Below are 20,405 nucleotides of genomic sequence, written 5' to 3' on the forward strand. Positions count from 1 at the left end.
GCCGCACTGCAAGTGTCTGGACCCCAAGGTTGTGTAGCGTGTGCGCACAAAGCCGAGAAGGTCTCAGAACTATATCTGGGAAGCTGACTCGAGGACCTGTGAGCCCGGAGTGGCATGAACATCCAGATTATAAAATCTAACAAATGTGTGCGGAAAGGACCACGCCGCCGCATCACACACTTGCTGCAGGGGAATACCTCCTGCTAGTGCAGTAGATGAGGCGATCCCGCTAGTTAAATGAGCCCTGGTTCCTAGAGGCAAAGTGAGCCCACGCGCCTCATAGGAGAGGGCAATAGCATCTCTCACCCAGTGTAGTGGCGGCCGCCCCCCCCGGTTGTGGCCCCAAAACATGTAAAGGCTGCTCTGACTTATGCCACTGGCTGATGCGGTGGATGTAAATCTGAAGAGCACGTACTGGACACAGTAAGTCTCTCCTGCTCCGAAGCTGTAAAAGGCGGAGAACAGAAGGCTTCAAAAACAATAGGGTGCATGTTGAGAATGGAACTTTCGAAAGATAGTTCAGTGAGGATGCAAAATGGCCCTGACTAGCCCAGGGGCGAAGTCTAGGCAGGATGGGGAGACTGACAGATCTCCAATCCTCTCAAAGAGGTAACGGCCATTAGAAAAACCATCTTAAAGGTCAGAAACCTGAGGCGCTGATTTTAGTGGTTCAAAAAGAAGGGTGTCAATTGGCTCTTCGAGCACGATAGATAAAACCCACAAAAAGGACCGTGTCACAGTAACCCCACCAATCAGGACGTGGCAGGCTGAAATAGCAGTTACGTACGTCCTGAGGGTACTAGGGCACAAGCCCGAGGACAATTTTTCTTGCAGAGACGCCAGCACTGAAACATTTCGGCAGTGGACTGAGTCTACCTGCTTCGTTATGCACCAACTTTCAAATACATTCCATTTGAGGGCATAAGCTCTTCTAGGGGAGGGAGCCCTAGCACTTAGAATAGTCTCAATTACGCTGGCTGAAAGACCAGCTTGACTTAGTTGGCCCATTGTGGCAGGCTGAAATAGCAGTTATGTATGTCCTGAGGGTACTAGGGCACAAGCCCGAGGACAATTTTTCCTGCAGAGACTCCAGCACTAAAACATTTCGGCAATGGACTGGGTCTACCTGCTTTGTCATGAACCAACTTTCAAATACATTCCATTTGAAGGCATAAGCTCTTCTAGGGGAGGGAGCCCTAGCACTTAGAAAAGTCTTAATTACGCTAGCTGAAAGACCAGCTTGACTTAGTTGGTCCCGTTCAGGGACTGAACGTGAAGGTTCCAAAACTCGGCCGGGGATGAAATATCGTCCCCTGCGCCTGAGACAGAAGATCCCACCTCATTGGAATCACCCACGGTGAGCCGTTGAAGAGGGATACTAGATCCGAGAACCACACTCTGGTCGGCCAACAGGGCGCTATCAATAAGAGGCGCAAACACTGTTGATGGACCCTCGCCAAGACTCCCGGGAGCAGAGCTATCAGAAAGCGCATAAAGGCGTAACCAGGGCCATGTACGTGCCACGGCGTCCAGACCCGGGGTAGCTGGAAGAGTCAGAGAGTAGTAAAGGGGACATTTGCTGATCTTGCGAGGCAAAGAGGTCCACCTCTTCTACCTGAAATCTCTCCCAGATTGACTGACTATTTTGGGGTGGGGTTTCCATTCCCCATGTGTCAGAGATTGACTGGACAGAACAACTGCTCCCACATTCATATGCCCTGGAATGTAATTCGCCCTGAGGGACAGGAACCTGGTGCGCTAGCTTTTTAGCGGCGCAAGCACAGTCCGCCCTGGCGATTAATATATGAGACTGCCATAGTGTTGTCCACCCGCACTAGGACATGGTAGCCTCCCAACTGCTGGAGGAAGTGCTTTAGGGCCAGAAATAGAGCCATCATTTCGAGGCAATTGATGTGCCGCGCGAGAAGATGGCCTCTCCAGCTCCCTTGGGCTGGACGGTCATCTAAGACCGCACCCCAGCCCATAAGGGAAGCGTCTGTCGTTAGCATCTGCGACGACAAGACGAACTTAGAGTGGGACCCAAAGTCAGAAACCGGGGTCTGAACCACATAGGAAGGGTACGAAGCACCTGGCGCGTAACCTTTATTGGGGATTGGCCCTAGAGTGAAATCCCCTGGTTTTTAGCCACAACTAAAATGCTCTCATGTGCAGAAGACCCAAAGGTGTCACCGTGGATACAGCTGCCATAAGAGCTAAGATCTATGAAAGTGATGGTCACTTTCCGGTCTAGCTTGATTTTCTTGAGGGTGTTGAGAATCGATTCAACACGAGCGGGAGACAGCTGTGCCCGCTTACGATCGAATCCCATGTGACACCCAATATGTTGTCCTCTGAACAGGAAAGAGCACGCTTTTCATGGCGTTGGGTCTCAATCCTAAGAAACAAAGATGAGCTATGATGACATGCCGATGTCAAAGCGCTAGCTACTGAGACTGGGCCAGCCAGTCGTCTATGTAATTCAAATACGGATGCCCTAGAGTCGTAAGCACCAGAACTACATCTATGCATTTCATATATGTGCGGGTGAGAGAGCTAGACCAAATGGAAGGACCCGATACTGGTAAGCTTCGCCCCCGAAAGCGACCTTAGGAACCTCCTGTGTTGTGGGCAATATTTCTATATGAAGTAAGCGTCCTTCAATCGATTGTCCCAAGTCATTTGCTTTGGTAGGATTTGAGAGCAATCACTTTGACAGTCAATATTTTGAAGCTGTATTTATTTATTTTAGATAGCGGAACAGCCCGCAAAAATCAAAAAATTGGACATAGCCCCCCGTTCCTCTTGGGAACCAAGAAATACCGACTGTAGTAGCCTGACTCACTGTCTGGTAGGGGGAACATGTTCCATGGCCCCATTTCCCAGCAACTTCTGTCAGCAGATGCGCACTTTCCGGTTTCACGGAAGTGGAGACCACGCCGTTGAAACACGGAGGGTGATGTGAGAACTGCATCCTGTAGTTTCTCTCTACATTGCTTAGTACCCAAGGATATATGCTTGGCAGTAGTTTCCACGCTGCCAGTTTCTCTGAAAGGGGCAAAAGTCTCGGCGGCTTGGTTAAACGGGGGGGCAATGTTAGATGTTCGGCATCCTGAAACATGGCAGGAAAAATCGAAGAGCTAACACTTTATTGGAGACTGGTGCTGCCCGAAACACCAGTGGTGGCGGAGCAAAAACACCGACCTCCTGGGGTGCCAGGGAGAACACTTCATTCTCAAAAGGAATTCTGCGTGTCTCTCCCCATTGGGGGGCCACCCCCATGGTCCTGGGCACATGAACCTCAGGGCTTCTTTGTGAAGAAGACAATATGCCAGTCTGAGCTCTTTTGAGGCGGATTGCGAAGTGCAGGCACGACGCACCCCAAACTTTACGAGAAGGTGCCCAGCTCAAAAACACTCTCCTTGTGTGTTTCACGCCTTGCAAGCGTCAGACCCGGTTGAGACTGGGTGGCCGACAGTCCCGACTCCTGAGCACGGCGGGGAAGGAATTTCCGAAGGCTTGTTCATATAACTTTGCCTCATGAACCTAGTGGCGAACAAGTTAACGACATCGCCAAACAGGCCGGAAGGCGAAATAGGGGCAGGAATGCGCGATCCTATGCTTGATGCCGCTGAGATTCAAGCCATAAGTCTGTGGCCAGCCGTTATTTCAGAACGTCCTATCTTGAAGATCCCCGCCAGTACTCAAGTCTCTCAGCAGGTCAGCCTGGTAGACCTGCAAAACCGTCATGGTGTGCAATAAAGCACCAACCAGACCTGCTGCCTGAAAAGCTTTTCCCTCCAGGGAAGATAAAAGTCTACACAGCTTAAAAGGAAGTATTAGCTTTTTAGGGAGGATGATGTCCCAGGAGAGAGATAGCCTGGAAGCGTCTCTTCTATCTGGGCGTCATCATATAACCCCGTGCTTCCACCTCAACTATATTTAAACAAATAAATAAAGTAGATGGCAGGAAAACACAGAATAGATACAGCTTACTACATGAAAAGGTTAACTCATATGGAGATTGCTAAGAAAAAGGGAGAGAGCGTTGTTGAGGCTCCGCCCCCGGGCCACCCGACAGAACCTGCCGTTTAATGTTTTTTTTTTTTTTTTAAGTGCTTGGGTGCTATTTTCATCTCCGCGGAGCGAGAGAGGATGTTTATCCTTGCCCATTCACAAGGAGCGCAGCGCGCGCTTGCGAGCGGACAGAGGGATTTCCCGATCCAACGAGGAAGTGAGAGATAGGAGTTTTAAATCCGTCTCTCACAGCTCTGCTGGATACACGCGTTTTAAGCCCCAGAAATGCGCCGCGGCCCGGTGCTTCTCAAGGAATGCAGGGCGCGCGCGAGCACTTTATTCGAAGCAGTAAAGTGTAGAGATCGCCCTCCGATATGTGTTTATTAGACACGGAGGGATATCTCAATTAAAACTCTGCCATATCGGTGAGTTAAACACTTTCTTATTTTGCTGGTTTAAACACACACGCATACACAACAAGGTCAGTGAAGACAAAAGATCTGAGGAATGTTTCCGGTTCACTCCTATTTATAACCTGCAGGTGCGTCTCATCAGATGACGTCACCCGACCGAGGTTATATAAGCCAAAATTTGGCGTGTTTGATACACACATGCTTCACAACCGGCAACATGACAAGATGTTTCCCATAGCGTTTTCACGCAGCATCGAGTGTAGCCTTTGAAAGGGAACATTTGTTTGTCAGATAAGGCTCTAGTGTGGTCAATGTTACATGTTTGTTGTGTTTTAGTGTGTGTGGAGCTGATTCGGTGTCGTGTCATGTTGTGTTGTGTGTTAGAATATAGGTAAGTAGTTAGCCTCTCTGTGTCCTTAGCCTAGCCCTGTATTCTTGGCCTAGTCTCTGTGCTTTGTGTCTCTAGCCTCTAGTGTTGTAGCTATTTGGTAAGTGTAGCTAGTTGTACAGTGGTGTGAAAAACTATTTGCCCCCTTCCTGATTTCTTATTCTTTTGCATGTTTGTCACACAAAATGTTTCTGATCATCAAACAGATTTAACTATTAGTCAAAGATAACACAAGTAAACACAAAATGCAGTTTTTAAATGATGGTTTTTATTATTTAGGGAGAAAAAAATCCAAACCTACATGGCCCTGTGTGAAAAAGTAATTGCCCCCTGAACCTAATAACTGGTTGGGCCACCCTTAGCAGCAATAACTGCAATCAAGCGTTTGCGATAACTTGCAACGAGTCTTTTACAGCGCTCTGGAGGAATTTTGGCCCACTCATCTTTGCAGAATTGTTGTAATTCAGCTTTATTTGATTTCTAGCATGAACCGCCTTTTTAAGGTCATGCCACAACATCTCAATAGGATTCAGGTCAGGACTTTGACTAGGCCACTCCAAAGTCTTCATTTTGTTTTTCTTCAGCCATTCAGAGGTGGATTTGCTGGTGTGTTTTGGATCATTGTCCTGCTGCAGCACCCAAGATTGCTTCAGCTTGAGTTGACGAACAGATGGCCGGACATTCTCCTTCAGGATTTTTTGGTAGACAGTAGAATTCATGGTTCTATCTATCACAGCAAGCGTCTCAGGTCCTGAAGCAGCAAAACAACCCCAGACCATCACACTACCACCACCATATTTTACTGTTGGTATGATTTTCTTTTTCTGAAATGCTGTGTTACTTTTACGCCAGATGTAACGGGTCACGCACCTTCCAAAAAGTTAAACTTTTGTCTCGTCGGTCCAAAAGGTATTTTCCCAAAAGTCTTGGCAATCATTGAGATGTTTTTTAGCAAAATTGAGACGAGCCTTAATGTTCTTTTTGCTTAAAAGTGGTTTGTGCCTTGGAAATCTGCCATGCAGGCCGTTTTTGCCCAGTCTCTTTCTTATGGTGGAGTCGTGAACACTGACCTTAATTGAGGCAAGTGAGGCCTGCAGTTCTTTAGATGTTGTCCTGGGGTCTTTTGTGGCCTCTCGGATGAGTTGTCTCTGCGCTCTTGGGGTAATTTTGGTCGGCCGGCCACTCCTGGTAAGGTTCACCACTGTTCCATGTTTTTGCCATTTGTGGATAATGGCTCTCACTGTGGTTCGCTGGAGTCCCAAAGCTTTAAAAATGGCTTTATAACCTTTACCAGACTGATAGAGCTCAATTACTTTTCTTCTTATTTGTTCCTGAATTTCTTTGGATCTTGGCATGATGTCTAGCTTTTGAGGTGCTTTTGGTCTACTTCTCTGTGTCAGGTAGCTTCTATTGAAGTGATTTCTTAATTGAAACAGGTGTGGCAGTAATCAGGCCTGGGGGTGACTACAGAAATTGAACTCAGGTGTGATAAACCACAGTTAAGTTATTTTTTAACAAGGGGGGCAATCACTTTATCACACAGGGCCATGTAGATTTGGAGTTTTTTTCTCCCTTTATTAACGTAAACCTTCATTTCAAAACTGCATTTTGTGTTCAATTATGTTATCTTTGACTAATAGTCAACGGTTTTTGATGAGCAGAAACATTTAAGTGTGACAAACATGCAAAAGAATAAGAAATCAGGAAGGGGCAAATAGTTTTTCACACCACTGTATGTCTAGCTATCTGGTAGGTGTAGCTAAGTGTATGTTGGGCTAAAGACATGTTTAGCTAAATGAATGTTTAGCTGATTGCCATGGGTAGCTGATTGCCATGGGTAGCTGATTGCCATGTCTTTAGCCCTAGTCTCGTCTCCCCATGTGTCTAGTCCCGTCTCTAGTCCAGTCTCTAGTCCCCCCCCCACCCCCCCGTGTCTCTCGTCTCTCAGAGTCTCTCGTCTTGTTCCCGTTTCAGCTCCATGCTTAGTTTGTGTGTACTACGTGTCATGTTAATGAGCCTGTTTTTTGCCATAGGTCTTATAATCTGTGTAACGGGTATTAGAGCATTTGTTCATCATTAAGCCTGTGTTTCACCATAGGGCTTATAATCTGTGTAACAGGTATTAGAGCCTGTATTCGGTGTGTGTCCTGTATGTAATGTCTAGAGCTTGTGTCCCACACTAGAGCCTACGTCCTGTATGTGTCGTCATAGTGGCGGTGTCTCGCCTTATCACCTGTGTTTCACATTATGCCTTGTTATAATTTAAGTTTGTTTTATATTTGTTATAGTTTAGTAAGTTATAGTTTACACCCCACGCAATAACAACAGCCATTACCACCCGAACGTGACATTATACAGTAGACCAGGCGAGGCAGATCAGTGATCTTGCAAGAGTATATGGTTGAATCAGTTTAGTCAGGTATATAGGATTTTTTTTATCTAAAGCTTTAAATGGTCATAAAAGAATTTATAAATGAGCATGATAAGATACTGAAAAGCAATAAAGCTAAATTAACAAAAGATGCTATATTGTCAGATATTGCTCATTCCATAAACTGCACAGGATTTCAGACAGGCTGGTGTATCGCTGTCTGGGCCTGGAGCTTTCCTTCCTCCTCTCCTTAATGTTGCTAATTCTCTGAGATGCTTTAAACCCGGTCCAGGTTAATCTCACCCCCAACTCCCTTTCTAAAAAAAAAGGTAATAAATAAATTTAATTAGTTGAGTTTATTTATTTATTGCCATATAAAATAGTTATTGGTCAATGCGAGATGTAAGGAGAATACTGACCAGGACCTCAGTGGTCGCCTTAAAGAAACATCAACACTGCCTCTCAGTGTTACACTGATGATAAAAGTTTGACCATGAGATACTGTTTACCTGAGCATTAGAAGAGAGGGTGCTTTAAAAAATATTCTAAGGCTTTTAACTGGGTGTGAAACTGGGCAAGACACAGCCATCAATGCTATAAGTGAAGTAATAGCATCTTAAAAAACACTAGTTTAGATCCTACAACTGACAACATTTAATTTGACTGAGATAACTGTTAGACATCCAGGTACTGATATTGCTGGAAGGGGAAACAAAAATCTTTGGGCTTAACACTCACATGGTGCGCTATGGAGAGCAGCACCACAAGATGTTTTAATGATTATAAGAGCCCTGACGCACACAGGGCATTAGAGGGGGTCAATGAAATAGGAGGTAGTGAGAGTGCTTATAATACGCATAGGAAGACCTCCCCGTGTGTGATTAATAATTAGGAACTTAAAAGGAAATAAAAGAAAACTAAAAACATAAAATAAACAGAGCTCCTCTGTCTGCGTGAAAACGGATGGGGCTCTGAAACCTAAAACAAAACTTTTATCCTCTGGGGGTCTTTGCCCTTACCGAGGATTTATGAAAGAGACAGTTTTTGTGTTTCCTTTAAGGTGAATGTGCACGCTAAACTGATGCGTGTCGTTCTCTCTTTCACTTTCTCTCTCTCTCTCGCCGCTGTCTTAGGTGGGCAGAGGCTGGGTCTTTGCTTCCGTCTCTCCATTTCCTGCGCGCTTGTCTTTTAGTTTTCTCTCTGTCTTTACGTTTCTTTACAGTATATCTTGGTCTTTGACCCTGACAGTAATTATCCTGGCTGTAAGATAAGAGGTTAACCATTGGTGGGCTGTTCCTTGTACAACAGAAAGGCATTTTAAGAGTACTGAATAGGATACCATCCCTAATTTATTTCAACAGAACGAGAATAGAAAGCCAGAGTTATTTTAGAAAGAGCTGTTTTAATGCTACGTTCCAGTTGGAATCAAAATTGAAAAGGCTCATAGTGATCAGTGTTCGCCAGATAACTCTTGAGGACCACCGAAACAATTATCTAACTAGAAACTGGCCTGTAATTAATAAAATTATTAGGATCTAAGTCAGGTTCAGCCAATGCTTGCATTTACCGACACACACACACACACACACGCGCGCGATTCTCAGCATTTACGTTATGCAACTCCCCTACGAAATTCATAAAGATACTTAATGTGCAGCAAATATTTAATAGTAAATGAACAAGGCATTAATTACAAACTTAATCAGGAAACATTTAATTTACTTTCATGTCAAAACAAACAGAAGGTTACAAGTATTAAGCACATGACTTATAAACCCTGCCATGCAAATATGACAAATAAAGTCTTTCAATGCTTATTTTCTGTGTTTAAACAGTCAAAATAAAATGACTTCTACAGTAAATTAATATATGCAACTAATCCAGGCATGCAAGGCACAATTAGCAATATAGTCATTGTCATGTCAATCAAAACAACAGCTGAAGTTAAGTTAGCTTCATTTAAAAGTAACAACAATTTATTTTATGATGCAATAAAAGTGATTGAGGTGTTGAAATCCACGTACTGTATGTACAGGACTTAAACAGAGGATTTTATCTTTAGTGCATCAGCAGCGATGTTCACAATCTGATCAACTGCCTTGAGGATGAGAACATCTATGTCATCGTTTGTGTCTATCTCCTCATGGTAGTTCTTCACAGGGAAAATGTGATTCATTGGAATACCCAGGCGATTGCTACACTCTTGCATCTGCAGAAATACACACAGACTGTACAGTATATCAAGAGATAATACCCTGTCCTACTCCATCAAAGACAAAGTTTAAATCACTTCCTGCACGTGTCCCTTTCCGTACTGTGTAGTATGTCAATTAAATTATTAAAAGGTGTTAGCTTTCTTCTGAGGGTGTTTATCATCTCTTTTTGACCATGTCCTCACCACACTCTTTTTTTTTCAAGTAGAAGCAGACAATAAAGGGTGACGAGGATTAAACTTTTTATTTTTACAAAAATGCTGACAAAATATTGTGTGCTAAGATTTAAGCATAAGCAAAATATAGTACTTACCTTGGCTTTGATTTTCTGGCTGCTGTAGATCTTCTGTATATTTTCATTAACCAATGGACATGCTAAATCTGGTCGTGTCATGACAATCACTTGAGGAATATCTGCACAGTAATGGTATTAGTTAAAAATTGTTAAAATTTACAAATGCTAAATGATATTGAAATGCTAGATCAAGCACTATTTTATAAGTTGCTGAATCACATATTTGTTGCTAGGACTATTTTTATAATATAAGTTTGACAGCTTCTCATATATGAAAGTTTTAATGGCTGTGGTGAAAATTGGCATAAATATTTATTCAGTTGCATTAAAGGACTTATTACAGGCTCATGTTGTCACTATAAAGTATATCTTATTACATTGGGGGAAAAATGGTCAACAATTATTTTGCTACTAAGTATAAAATGTTTGTTGTACATTAAATTCAGTGTGTTGAATCTGAACCTGAAGTCAGATTTCCTCCATCACATTAATAGACACTAGCCTATGAAATAATTAATCCTTGAAAGCAGACTGACTAAGTGTGGTTTTCAGCATGTCAGTCAGCTGATGTAAGCACGCTGACTCATTAGCTGCTACTGTATATAAGGCGAGAAGTGCTAAAGACTCCAGTTTGGACTCCAACAACTCAAGCTTAAAAGCTGTTTTATTGCACAATGATAACGAAAAAGCCTTTTGTTGCAGTAGCCCTTGAAGAACACATGGAAGAGAAATATGAATCAATGGAAGTCATTTTAAATGTGTTAAACTATTAAGTACACAACTGGAACATTTGTGGTCACCTAAAAGTCATATCAGTTCTTCTTGGTTACAGTTGGCGTACCCAATACATATGTGCTTTCTGTGTTTATGGAGTACTCATGATGACAACAACCATTACAAAATGAAAATGAAACAGAGATAAGTGCACTGTTGGCTGGTACAGTGTGCAACATAAATCACTGGTCAATCCCATAAAAGTATACCTTCCATCACTTCACATTAAACTGGGCTTTATTAAAAATTTTGTAGTAACACTGGATCATAATGAAAATGGCTTTCAATGTCTTAAGGAAAAGATCAGCTTTGACATGTGTGTGCATAACGTAAAATCCTGGTGTTATATACAAAATCAAATTTCAGATTTAAATTCCTCATACCAGAATAAGTAAAGAAAAAAAACCCTTAACTTTGTCCAGTAACTGAACATTTTTACCAGTTATTTAGTGTAATCAGCATTACCCAGATTTGTTGCCTCCTGACGGATAGCTTTCAGCTTCCTAATGACCCCATCACTTATCAGTGATATTTTGTCGGCTGCAATGATGTTGACCAGGCAAGAGGTTTTATCCTCAAGACTTGGATTGTTTTTGTAACCAATGTCATTTGAAGACACTGGGGATCCAGGATTAAACTAAATGTTTGCAGGAAAGAAATAATTAAATAGTCTGTAATTCATGGATAAATATGCAAAAATGAATTTCTCTATCAGTTTCTTAAGCATTCGATACACTTCGTAATGATGCTTTAAAGACTTTTCTTACTTTGTACCCTTCCTCAAGACACCCTTTCATGGCATTGAAGATGTCCACTTCAGTTACACCAGATTCTTCATTTTCAAGTCCCATTAGATTGTTGAAGATAAAAGGCAAACGGGAGCCATTCTTTCCTTCAATGTAATGGTTTTTGTACTAAAAGTCAAATATTACTTGGTAAATTATGCTCCAGTATTCCCTGTTGTACTTCATTATTTGTTGCTGGTGATTAGAATTTGTCCACTTGTAAATTATGTAATGAAATAATAATTTTCTTACCTTTTTTGTAAAACTGGGTCCACCTGTTCCATCAACCAGAGCCCCAGAGGTGATTCTTCCTTGGAAAGCATTATTGACAGAGTTTATGAAACTGGACTTTCCCGCTCCAACTCCACCAACAAGTAGAATCCTAACAAACCCGACATCTGGTTTGTTCAGATTAAAGTCTCTCAGATTCTGCTCTATTTTCTCTTTGCTTAAAAAAAAAAAAAACAACAACAAAGAAATATTAATGACATACAGCATGACATACTGAAGGTGCAAAGCAGTTTTTCTGTAATGTCAGTTGTGAAATCTTCGAAACTTTTTATTTTCACCATTGTTTAAACTTTTTTGTAGGTTATTATTATTATTATTATTATTATTATTATTATTATTATTATTATCTTCTGGTCTATTTGCACTGTGATCTCTGATTGTAATACTGTAATTTACCTGAACAAATAGATTCTAACTTTTTCTTTTGTTGTTATAATAGATATGATGAGGCTAATCGTAACTTTTAACTCAAACTTCTATTACTCAGATTTTTAGCCAGCAGTTGGTATCTTACTGACAGAGTTCTGCTCAACGATTTGCCTATACAAGGGGTGTTTACTGTGCATCCAACCGGGACTTGTACTGTATGTATATGAAAGACATTTGTGGCTGAGGTGGCTTGGAGCCCACTGCAATTATTACCATAAACAAATCATAAAAATCAATGAATACCCTGTTGCTAACTTGCAGAAAAGACGCATCTGTCTGGTGGAACTGTACAGACAATCTTTTAGCAACAACACTTGCAGATTACAGGAACTCGGCTGGAAGTTATTGCCACATCCACCGTACAGTCCTGACCTTGCTCCAAGCCATTTCCACATGTTTAGGGCATTAAAGGAGTTCTGGGGAGTCCAGTGTTTCAGACATAAAGCTGGCAGTCAGATCATGGCTCCAGTGTACTGAGAACTTTCAACCTTGATAGTATTCAAATGCTAGTAAAACGCTTGGATAAGCGCATTAGTGTACTAAGAGATTATATAGAAAATCAAAGGCCTGTTTTGCATTAACAACTGTTATTCTGCATGATCAAAAGACCCATTTTGACTACAAAGTTTCTCATATTTTATATGTTTCACATGTGAGGCCAGGCCAAACCATTTTTAATATGTTGTTGTGTAATCCCTGAGATGAAAACCTTTCTTTCCTTCTTTTGCAGTGGATCATTATAATGAGTCATATATAAGTTATAATTTCTAACTATTGTGGAAAAAATTAATCAATCAAATAATTGAGTAATGTATAAATCACTTGATTGATTAAGTAAATGGAAAAAAATATGTACAGTATAGGGTAAAGTACTTACTCCCAAATCATGGACCTCCAAGGGCTGTCTAATTCTAAAGGATAAAAACATCCAAAACATGTGTTGATTTATAAATGCAATGCAGTAAGCTTAATTTTTTTAGACTCAGTAAATCACTCACTCACTCACTCACTCACATTTTTTGCATATTTTTCATATTCTGCCTTAATTTGTTTTTACATATACCTATTCTTTTGTATACTGTACCCATATTTATTTATTTTTATTTTTTATTCTAATTTTATGCTTATTTTCTACTTTTTAGCTGCATTCATTAGAGGGACAGCAAAGAAAGAATTTCATTGTACAGGGGGGACATGTTTCTTACTATGCATATGACAATAAAACTTAAAACATGAAACTTATTCATCCAGTATACACCATCACAAGTGACCTGGAGCCTATCTCAGGAGACTTTTTTTCCTTTTTTTTTTCTTGAAGTGTGTATGCATTTATTCATGGTTTTCTGCCTTAATTTGTCATAAAATGTGATCTGCTCTTTAGTCAAGGGTACAAAAAAAATTGTATGTGCCTAAAATAATATTTTATGTCTCTATTGAACACACTTATTCAACATTCAAAATGGAAGTGGAGCAATAACCTCAACCAGATGCTTCCTGTAGCTGTGGATTAGACCTGCACATTGTTCAGAAGGAATTTTAGCTCATTCTTCCTGGCAGAACTGCTTTAGCTCTGTCTTATTCTTTGGACATCTCATGTGTGTAACTCTTTAAGTCATTCCATAGCATCTCTATTGGGTTGAAGTCTGGGCTCTAACTTTGCCACTCAGAAAGGTGGATTTTGTTTTTCCAAAATAATTCTGTGATGGTGCCATTTGGTGTTTTGGATCATTGTCCTGGTGCGTCAGATGTAGTGCTGCATGTTCTTTCCAAACTGTTCAATCTTAGTTCTGTCAGAGCACAAAACATTTTGCCAACATCACTGTGGAGTGTCAATGTGCTCTTTTGAAAACTTTACACATGCAGCAAGTAAGTAGCGTCTTCCATTGTGGCGTACTGCCATGGACACCCTACTTCTTTAATGTTTCACGTACTGTAGACTCATGAACACAAATGTTAGCAAACTCAAAAAGTTTTTATAGTTTTTATCAGTAAAAGTAGCTTTAGTCCACAACACATTTTCTTCACAAGACTCCATGTATGCTGACTCCAGTTTTTTCATGTTATTAACTAAAGTATAATATATATATATATATATATATATATATATATATATATATATATATATATATATATACACTTTTAGAAAAAAATATATATACTTCCTTTAGTTAATAACATGAAAAAACTGGAGTCAGCATACATGGAGTGTTGTGAAGAAAATGTGTTTGAAGTTGTGGACTAAAGCGTTTAGAGTTGTGGACTAAATATATATATAGTGATAGCAGGCTTGCAGCCAGTGTGCGCACTCTAGGTAGACCATGAACTTCTTGCTCGAACAACTTACACGCACAGCTTTACATATGCCACCCTACCTGCAGCCTCTGTGTGATAATAGGGAGGGCCTATGAATACACGTGACCTGGAGGATATTCTGAGCATGCAATGCCTGTAAAAAGGCCATGCCAAGCTCAACCGGTGAGTAAATTATTCCTAACCTTGCATTCGTCCTCGTTCTCTACCTTTATAGACTCTGCAAACTCTAATAACGTTTCACCAAGAAGGAAGCTGCCTGCCTTGTGCAGTTCCACTGTCTCTGTCTACCTCGTGCCACCTGCTCCATAGGGCTCACCTACCCTGCTCAGCGTACCTCGTCGCAACCCAGAGAAAATCGTCTTCACTGAGCTACGACCTGTGGACACATGCCATTTACCTGGGTACCACCGACACAACTGTACTCCTACAGAGTGTAGTTGACCTAAGACAATGTATATGTCTTTAATTTGTCCCATCCCATCTTGAGGAGACAGAGGAGCTTCATGTTAGTTTTTTTTTTTATCTCAGTTTCCTTTTGAGTTTCATTTATAAACCCACATTATCTTTGAACAGGAAGGTCCTCCTGGCAAAATCACTCTTGCACAATCCTATTTCACTTTTTAAGCCCTAAATAAGGGCTCTTTCATTGCTACACCTTATGGCATGTCAGTCATGCCACGTAACTGCAGAGAAAACCAATGAACTTACCTTTCTATTCCTGTACCCATGACCTCATTCTTATTCTTTCAATCATTACCCTCAGCTTACAAGTTTGGGTGCGAACAGTACTGCTAGTGCTAACGCAAATTATTTGTTACTGTTACATTTTTTTCTCCCATCTGCAACAAAGATACTTAAACTTCTCAGTGAGAGGTAAGGTCTCTTGGCCTCACCCAAAAAGAGCCTCCCTGTAATTTGTGGAGAGATCTACCAAAAGCTGTCCTTCCCCAAAGGTTTCGCGCAACACAGAAGGGTCACCTAGGTTGATCTGATAAATTTGGGCAGTGTGACTCCAACTAAAAGCCCCTCCTGCTTGAGACAAGTAGGTACGGTATGTGCCAAAATATACAGTACTGAAACTTGTGCATCTTGGACGCGCATTTGATCACTAAATCAAGATCAAAATCACCCGATGTTACACCACCTGATGGCTACTTGTGGGGAATGTTAAAGGAGAGTGTATTGAGCTATGAAGATCTGCCAAGAACTGTGCCTGCATTTGCCAGCAAATTGTCTCCTTTTGCAGGAGTCTGCAACAACCTTTGTCCTGGGAATCCCAGTTGAGAATCAATGTGAGGGATATGAATACTGTCTAACTTAGACGGTGCACACACACTACGAACATTTACATTTCGCATGCTGCGGGAAAATCAAAATGCTAATAGTGTGTTGGAGAAATAACTTCACTAATGACAACAAGGTAATATTGTTCGTCTTTTCATTTCAGTACTGTAAATTTTGGCGCATACTCTATATCGCTATTATCTTCACTGTGCCAAAATATTTAAAAACATGGATAAACATTCATAAAAAATGTTAGATGAATGACTGCAAGGATTTTTTTTTTTTAGCATTTGCATTTGGATGGTTGTTGGATTTACCTGGTGGATGTTTATGTGCAGACTTTGATCCTCCCATTTTATTCAATAATTGTCCTAAAAAAGCAATGATAAGGCATTATCATATATTATAATAATAATAATAATAATAATAATAATAATATTAATAATAATAATAAAAATACAATTAATCAATACAAAAACAGTAGTAAACATTAATTTTCTCAATTTCTGTAAATAATTTTTCTTTTTTATGCTGATATGTCACTCTCCTTTTAAGACTATATTATATGCATATTTATTAGCTACCATTGATATGTATTAGGAAGCATATTTCACAATTTCATAAGATAATAATTAAAGCTGTTTCCTAAATGCATCATGAGTGAAGATTGTGCTCAGTTTTATTAGTTATATTTTTTTTTTATTTGGAGAAAAAAAGTAGTAGAGAAATGAAAAATGTTCATGGGATCTTTAGGCTTTTCATTTACAACCTTTGGGTAAACCATTTTCATTTTATATGTTAATTTATATTGTAAATTACAATGTAATGTTGTATATTGTATAGTATTATGTATTTCATTCATAAAAAAAAATCAATAAATTTTGGAAAAGAACAATATTTTTATTTTTAAAAAAGTATATGAGTATACCTGAAATCATTATTACATATAATATATACTATCATTATGCAAGAAGCACGTATATACTGCACATACTGTATCTGTTTTTAAGCTGACTCTCAAAGCTCTTTTTTCCATTCACAATTTGTAACAAAATTATTAAATTGTTTCATTTTCAAAGGTTCATTACATTTAATGTAATCTTAAAATAAATTTTTAAGACTTTGTAAAGTTTCCTTTGCCATCTATACTCACGGTATATAGTTGTGTAGTTTTAATTCAGTCTGTCACAGTTTTACCACAGTTTCTGTCTTCTCTTTCTGTGTTACATCCAGTATATCTGGATAACAGTCAAAATGTAAATCAAAACTGAAACCAAGGTTAGAAAAAAAGGATCAAGTGGTGTCAAAAAAGGATGATTGTTAAAACAAAGATTGTAATTAACACAGTAGGTATACACTCACCACATTTTTCCACTCTGCCCAATATTTTTAACTTAACTTATTTTTAACTTTAACTAGTCATGAATTAAACAATAATATTTGCTTACTATGCATGCTTGGCAGATGGGCTGAGCTTATTCAATTTCACTTTTGAAAATGTGGTTATAGAGTTTCCGGCTGTGTTGTTTACACCAATCAGCGGTTTTAAGATCAAACATTTTCACAAAAAAGCATTGTTTTTTTTTTTTTTTTACATTTTAAAGCTTTAAGTCTGCATCTGTCAGAACAAATTAAGACTTACTTTCTCATTGTTAAAGTGAACAAAAAGCAATATTTTTGGGATAGAACATGCTTTGGCCATCTATTAAAAGGTTTACCTTGTATATTTACTCCTTTTTCTGCTTCTTAGCAGCAGAGGTGATGGATCTTTTTTTTCACACCCTGACAGATCTAACACAGGGGCGTTTTTAGGATTTCCAGTTAAGAAGGGCTCAGCCCCCATAGATGTTTAACACATATTTGGCTTGTTCAGAATCAGTACTCAAATGAGTCATCTCAATCACACACTCGTTTTACCCTGTAAACCTTTCTCTATGTACAGGTACAATCAGAAAAATGTAACCAGAAAACAGCATATAACTTTAAACTTACATTGATTAGCAATATAAACAACACAGGCTGGACAAGGGAATAAACTGTGTGGGTGCCAATAATGTCAAACATTTATCTGTTCATTCTTTAACAAATGAAGGTTTTTTAAATCACATGGGAGTACTGTAGGTCTCCAAATAAGCAGCAGGTAAGAAGACCTTTTTTTTCATGTGACTTGAAAAACCTTCCATCTACAATTAAATATAAATATTAAAACTTTGATCATCATGTTATCTAGTTTAATTTAGTGTCTTAGCTTCATAAATAAGACAGTAGGTTCTACATTCAACCATCTAAAATTTCATAGCTACTAGGCTATTTATTCAAATTCATTAATATAGACAAACATTTTTTTAATGTAATTACACAAAGCATCTTTTTAATATCATTCTTTTTTTGTTTTTATTCATTAAAAAAGTAACTTTTTCTAAATCAAAGTGACAAAAACCCTATTATAAAGCTAATTAATGTATTTTACGATTTGGGACATTATTTAATACAATACATTTATTACAAAAAAAAGGATTTTTCTCTCTCTGTAAATCTCACTGCTATGCAGTTAAAGCGAGTGCACTGAATGCTGTCTGTCACTATGTTTAATCGTTTATGTGTATAACTCTATAGTAGTTAATGCCATATGCACTATGCAATGTTTTATATAGACAGTTAAGTTTTCCAATTAAAACAGCAACAGCATGATTGTTTTATAAAGTACAGTACACTAAAGGTTCATAGAGTCTGATGTATTAAGGGCTTCATTTTCACTAGAGGAAACAGCTGGTGTGATGAGGGTGAACACAGCGAAGATTTAACTGATTAATCCCTCATGACATTTTGTAAACTGTATTTATGAGAAAGGACTGCACTGATGCAGATATACAAATATATTGAAAAACACACACCTTGCCTTAATCTTCCCTCTGTGATGGTGAATTGAAGGCCGCGCTGAAAGACGGGGAGGAGCCGAAGGAGCCGAAGTCTGCCGTCGCTTTCATATTAAATTTAAAGGGGATGATGGGCGACCAGCAATGTGTGTGATCACCAATTTAAAGTTTATAGAGAATTTTTAGGGGGGCTGAGTACAAATGTTAGGGGGGCCCCAAAAATGGCCTAGCGGCGCCCATGATCTAACACTCATGCTACATTGTTTGTTTACATTAAAAACTACTGACTGAAGCTGGACTTAATAATAAAAGATGTACCTTTAAAGCTAATGTGACTCTAAAGAGTTAACGTTGATTGTGAACAAAAAAAAAAAAACTGGGATGCAAATCAAGAAAATGACCACCAGGTGGCGGCAAAGGGGGCGATTTTATTCACGGCTGATTTTAAATATAGTTAGAGCTTAAGTCATTAAAAAAGTCATTCCTTTGATATGTTGTATCAAAGAAATACCACAGCGATGGTAATTTCCACATCAAACAACAAACGAAAAATCAGAACAAGAGCTACTGACATTTACTGTACAATAATGAGTTGTTTTTTTTTAACACTAGTTAAATGTTGTGTAGATCATATATTTATTGTGCAATATATTGCTCTCTGCTATATAAATTTACTTGGAAAAAAAATATTTTACAATAATAAAAAATAAATAAACCCAAGAAAATTATAAAATTTGTAAAATAGCATAAAAACCATGGGTTGTGTATAGAGTAAATAAAAAGAGTACAAGGCATGTTATGATAAGGAAACTTTAAGGAAAGATTTTACTGCATAGCTCATACACACTTGCATGTATGCACATGAAACTCGGTAGACATTTAGAGCTTATTGAGCCGAACAACTTTCAGATGTTATGGGCTCAACTCAGCAGGAAATCAGTTATTTTGTGTTGTAGGGTGGGCAAGACCTTCTTGTTTTCCTATGTACTGTATTCTTAATTTTCCATCTTTTGGGGCTTTTTGGGGGGATTTAACATGCTCAAAAACTCATGAAAATGAGCAGAAAGTGTGGAATCTTCTGACATTATGATGAGAGTCCTATAAGGTGTGTTCTGTGTGCAAGCTGTGTGGTGCACCCAGCCAGCGATGGCACAGGGCTCGCTCATCATTGTTTGCAAATATATATAAATTGTATTTATATATCTTTATAAAATAATAAATAAATACGAACTAGATTCCAAAAAAGTTGGGAATAAAAACAAAATGCAATGAAGTGAAAGTTTAAAATTTCTATATTTTATTAAAAAAGTTTTATTGAAGTTATCATCTACAGTACATAATACCATCCAAAGATTCAGAGAATCTGGAACAATCTCTGTGCGTAAGGGTCAAGGCCGAAAGACCATACTGGATGCCACTGCATCACATACAGAAATGCTACTGTAATGGAAATCACAACATGAGCTCAGGAATACTTCCAGAAAACAATGTCGGTGAACACAATCCACTGTGCCATTTGCCGTTGCTGGCTAAAACTCTATCGGTCAAAAAAGAAACCTAGATTTTTATTTAATGCTGTAGCCAAATTAACCAAAAATAAGACCATTGCAGAAATCTCCACAACAACATCATGCAATAGTGAGGACTTCATGAACTTTTTTAATAATAAAATTGTAAATATTAGGCATGAAATTGAGGCTTTGAAACCGAACAATGTAAATGATGCAGATGTTAATCTAGCCATTTCAGATCAGAACCTGGAATACTTTACTCCCCTTGAAGAGAATAACCTAAGAATGGCCGGTCATCTAAACTGACCTGGTCTGATAAGACTCTCTGGCCACTCTACCATATAGGCCTGATTGGTGGATTGCTGCAGAGATTGCAGTTTAGATGGCCGTTCAGCTCTAGGAAGAGTCTCGGTGGTTTTGAACTTCTCCCTCTTACGGATGATAAGGG

The 20,405-nt window shown here is 39.2% G+C and overlaps 1 protein-coding gene across 3 annotated transcripts; it reads right to left on the bottom strand.

Moving 5' to 3' along the window:
- Nucleotides 1-8,882: 8,882 nt before the first annotated feature.
- On the bottom strand, nucleotides 8,883-17,059 carry LOC128506282 (interferon-induced protein 44-like). 3 transcript variants are annotated; one of them, XM_053476656.1, is made up of 9 exons: nucleotides 16,933-17,059; nucleotides 16,724-16,837; nucleotides 15,888-15,941; nucleotides 12,851-12,884; nucleotides 11,506-11,701; nucleotides 11,236-11,382; nucleotides 10,934-11,105; nucleotides 9,713-9,813; nucleotides 8,883-9,395 (listed from the first exon to the last, which is right to left on the bottom strand). In XM_053476656.1, exons 3-9 carry the CDS (start codon nucleotides 15,922-15,924, stop codon nucleotides 9,225-9,227), a joined length of 858 nt encoding a protein of 285 aa, XP_053332631.1. In that variant the 5' UTR covers nucleotides 15,925-15,941; nucleotides 16,724-16,837; nucleotides 16,933-17,059; the 3' UTR covers nucleotides 8,883-9,224. The 3 variants fall into 3 exon arrangements, with proteins under 3 accessions (XP_053332631.1, XP_053332632.1, XP_053332633.1); XM_053476657.1 differs by having other exon boundaries at nucleotides 16,724-16,808; nucleotides 16,933-17,037; XM_053476658.1 differs by having other exon boundaries at nucleotides 16,724-16,808; nucleotides 17,019-17,035.
- Between the last annotated feature and the right edge of the window lie 3,346 nt (nucleotides 17,060-20,405).

Source organism: Clarias gariepinus, chromosome 18 (assembly GCF_024256425.1).
Source record: "Clarias gariepinus isolate MV-2021 ecotype Netherlands chromosome 18, CGAR_prim_01v2, whole genome shotgun sequence".
Taxonomy (NCBI): domain Eukaryota; kingdom Metazoa; phylum Chordata; class Actinopteri; order Siluriformes; family Clariidae; genus Clarias; species Clarias gariepinus.

Bases quoted from the DNA above. Each gene is read 5' to 3' on its own strand.
- LOC128506282 (XM_053476656.1), bottom strand. From the start codon at position 15,924: ATGGGAGGATCAAAGTCTGCACATAAACATCCACCAG. The intron at 11,106-11,235 runs GTAAGAAAAGTC...GCAAACATTTAG, and splicing joins GTCTTGAGGAAGGGTACAAA to TTTAATCCTGGATCCCCAGT. The intron at 9,396-9,712 runs GTAAGTACTATA...GTATTTCTGCAG, and splicing joins GCCAGAAAATCAAAGCCAAG to ATGCAAGAGTGTAGCAATCG.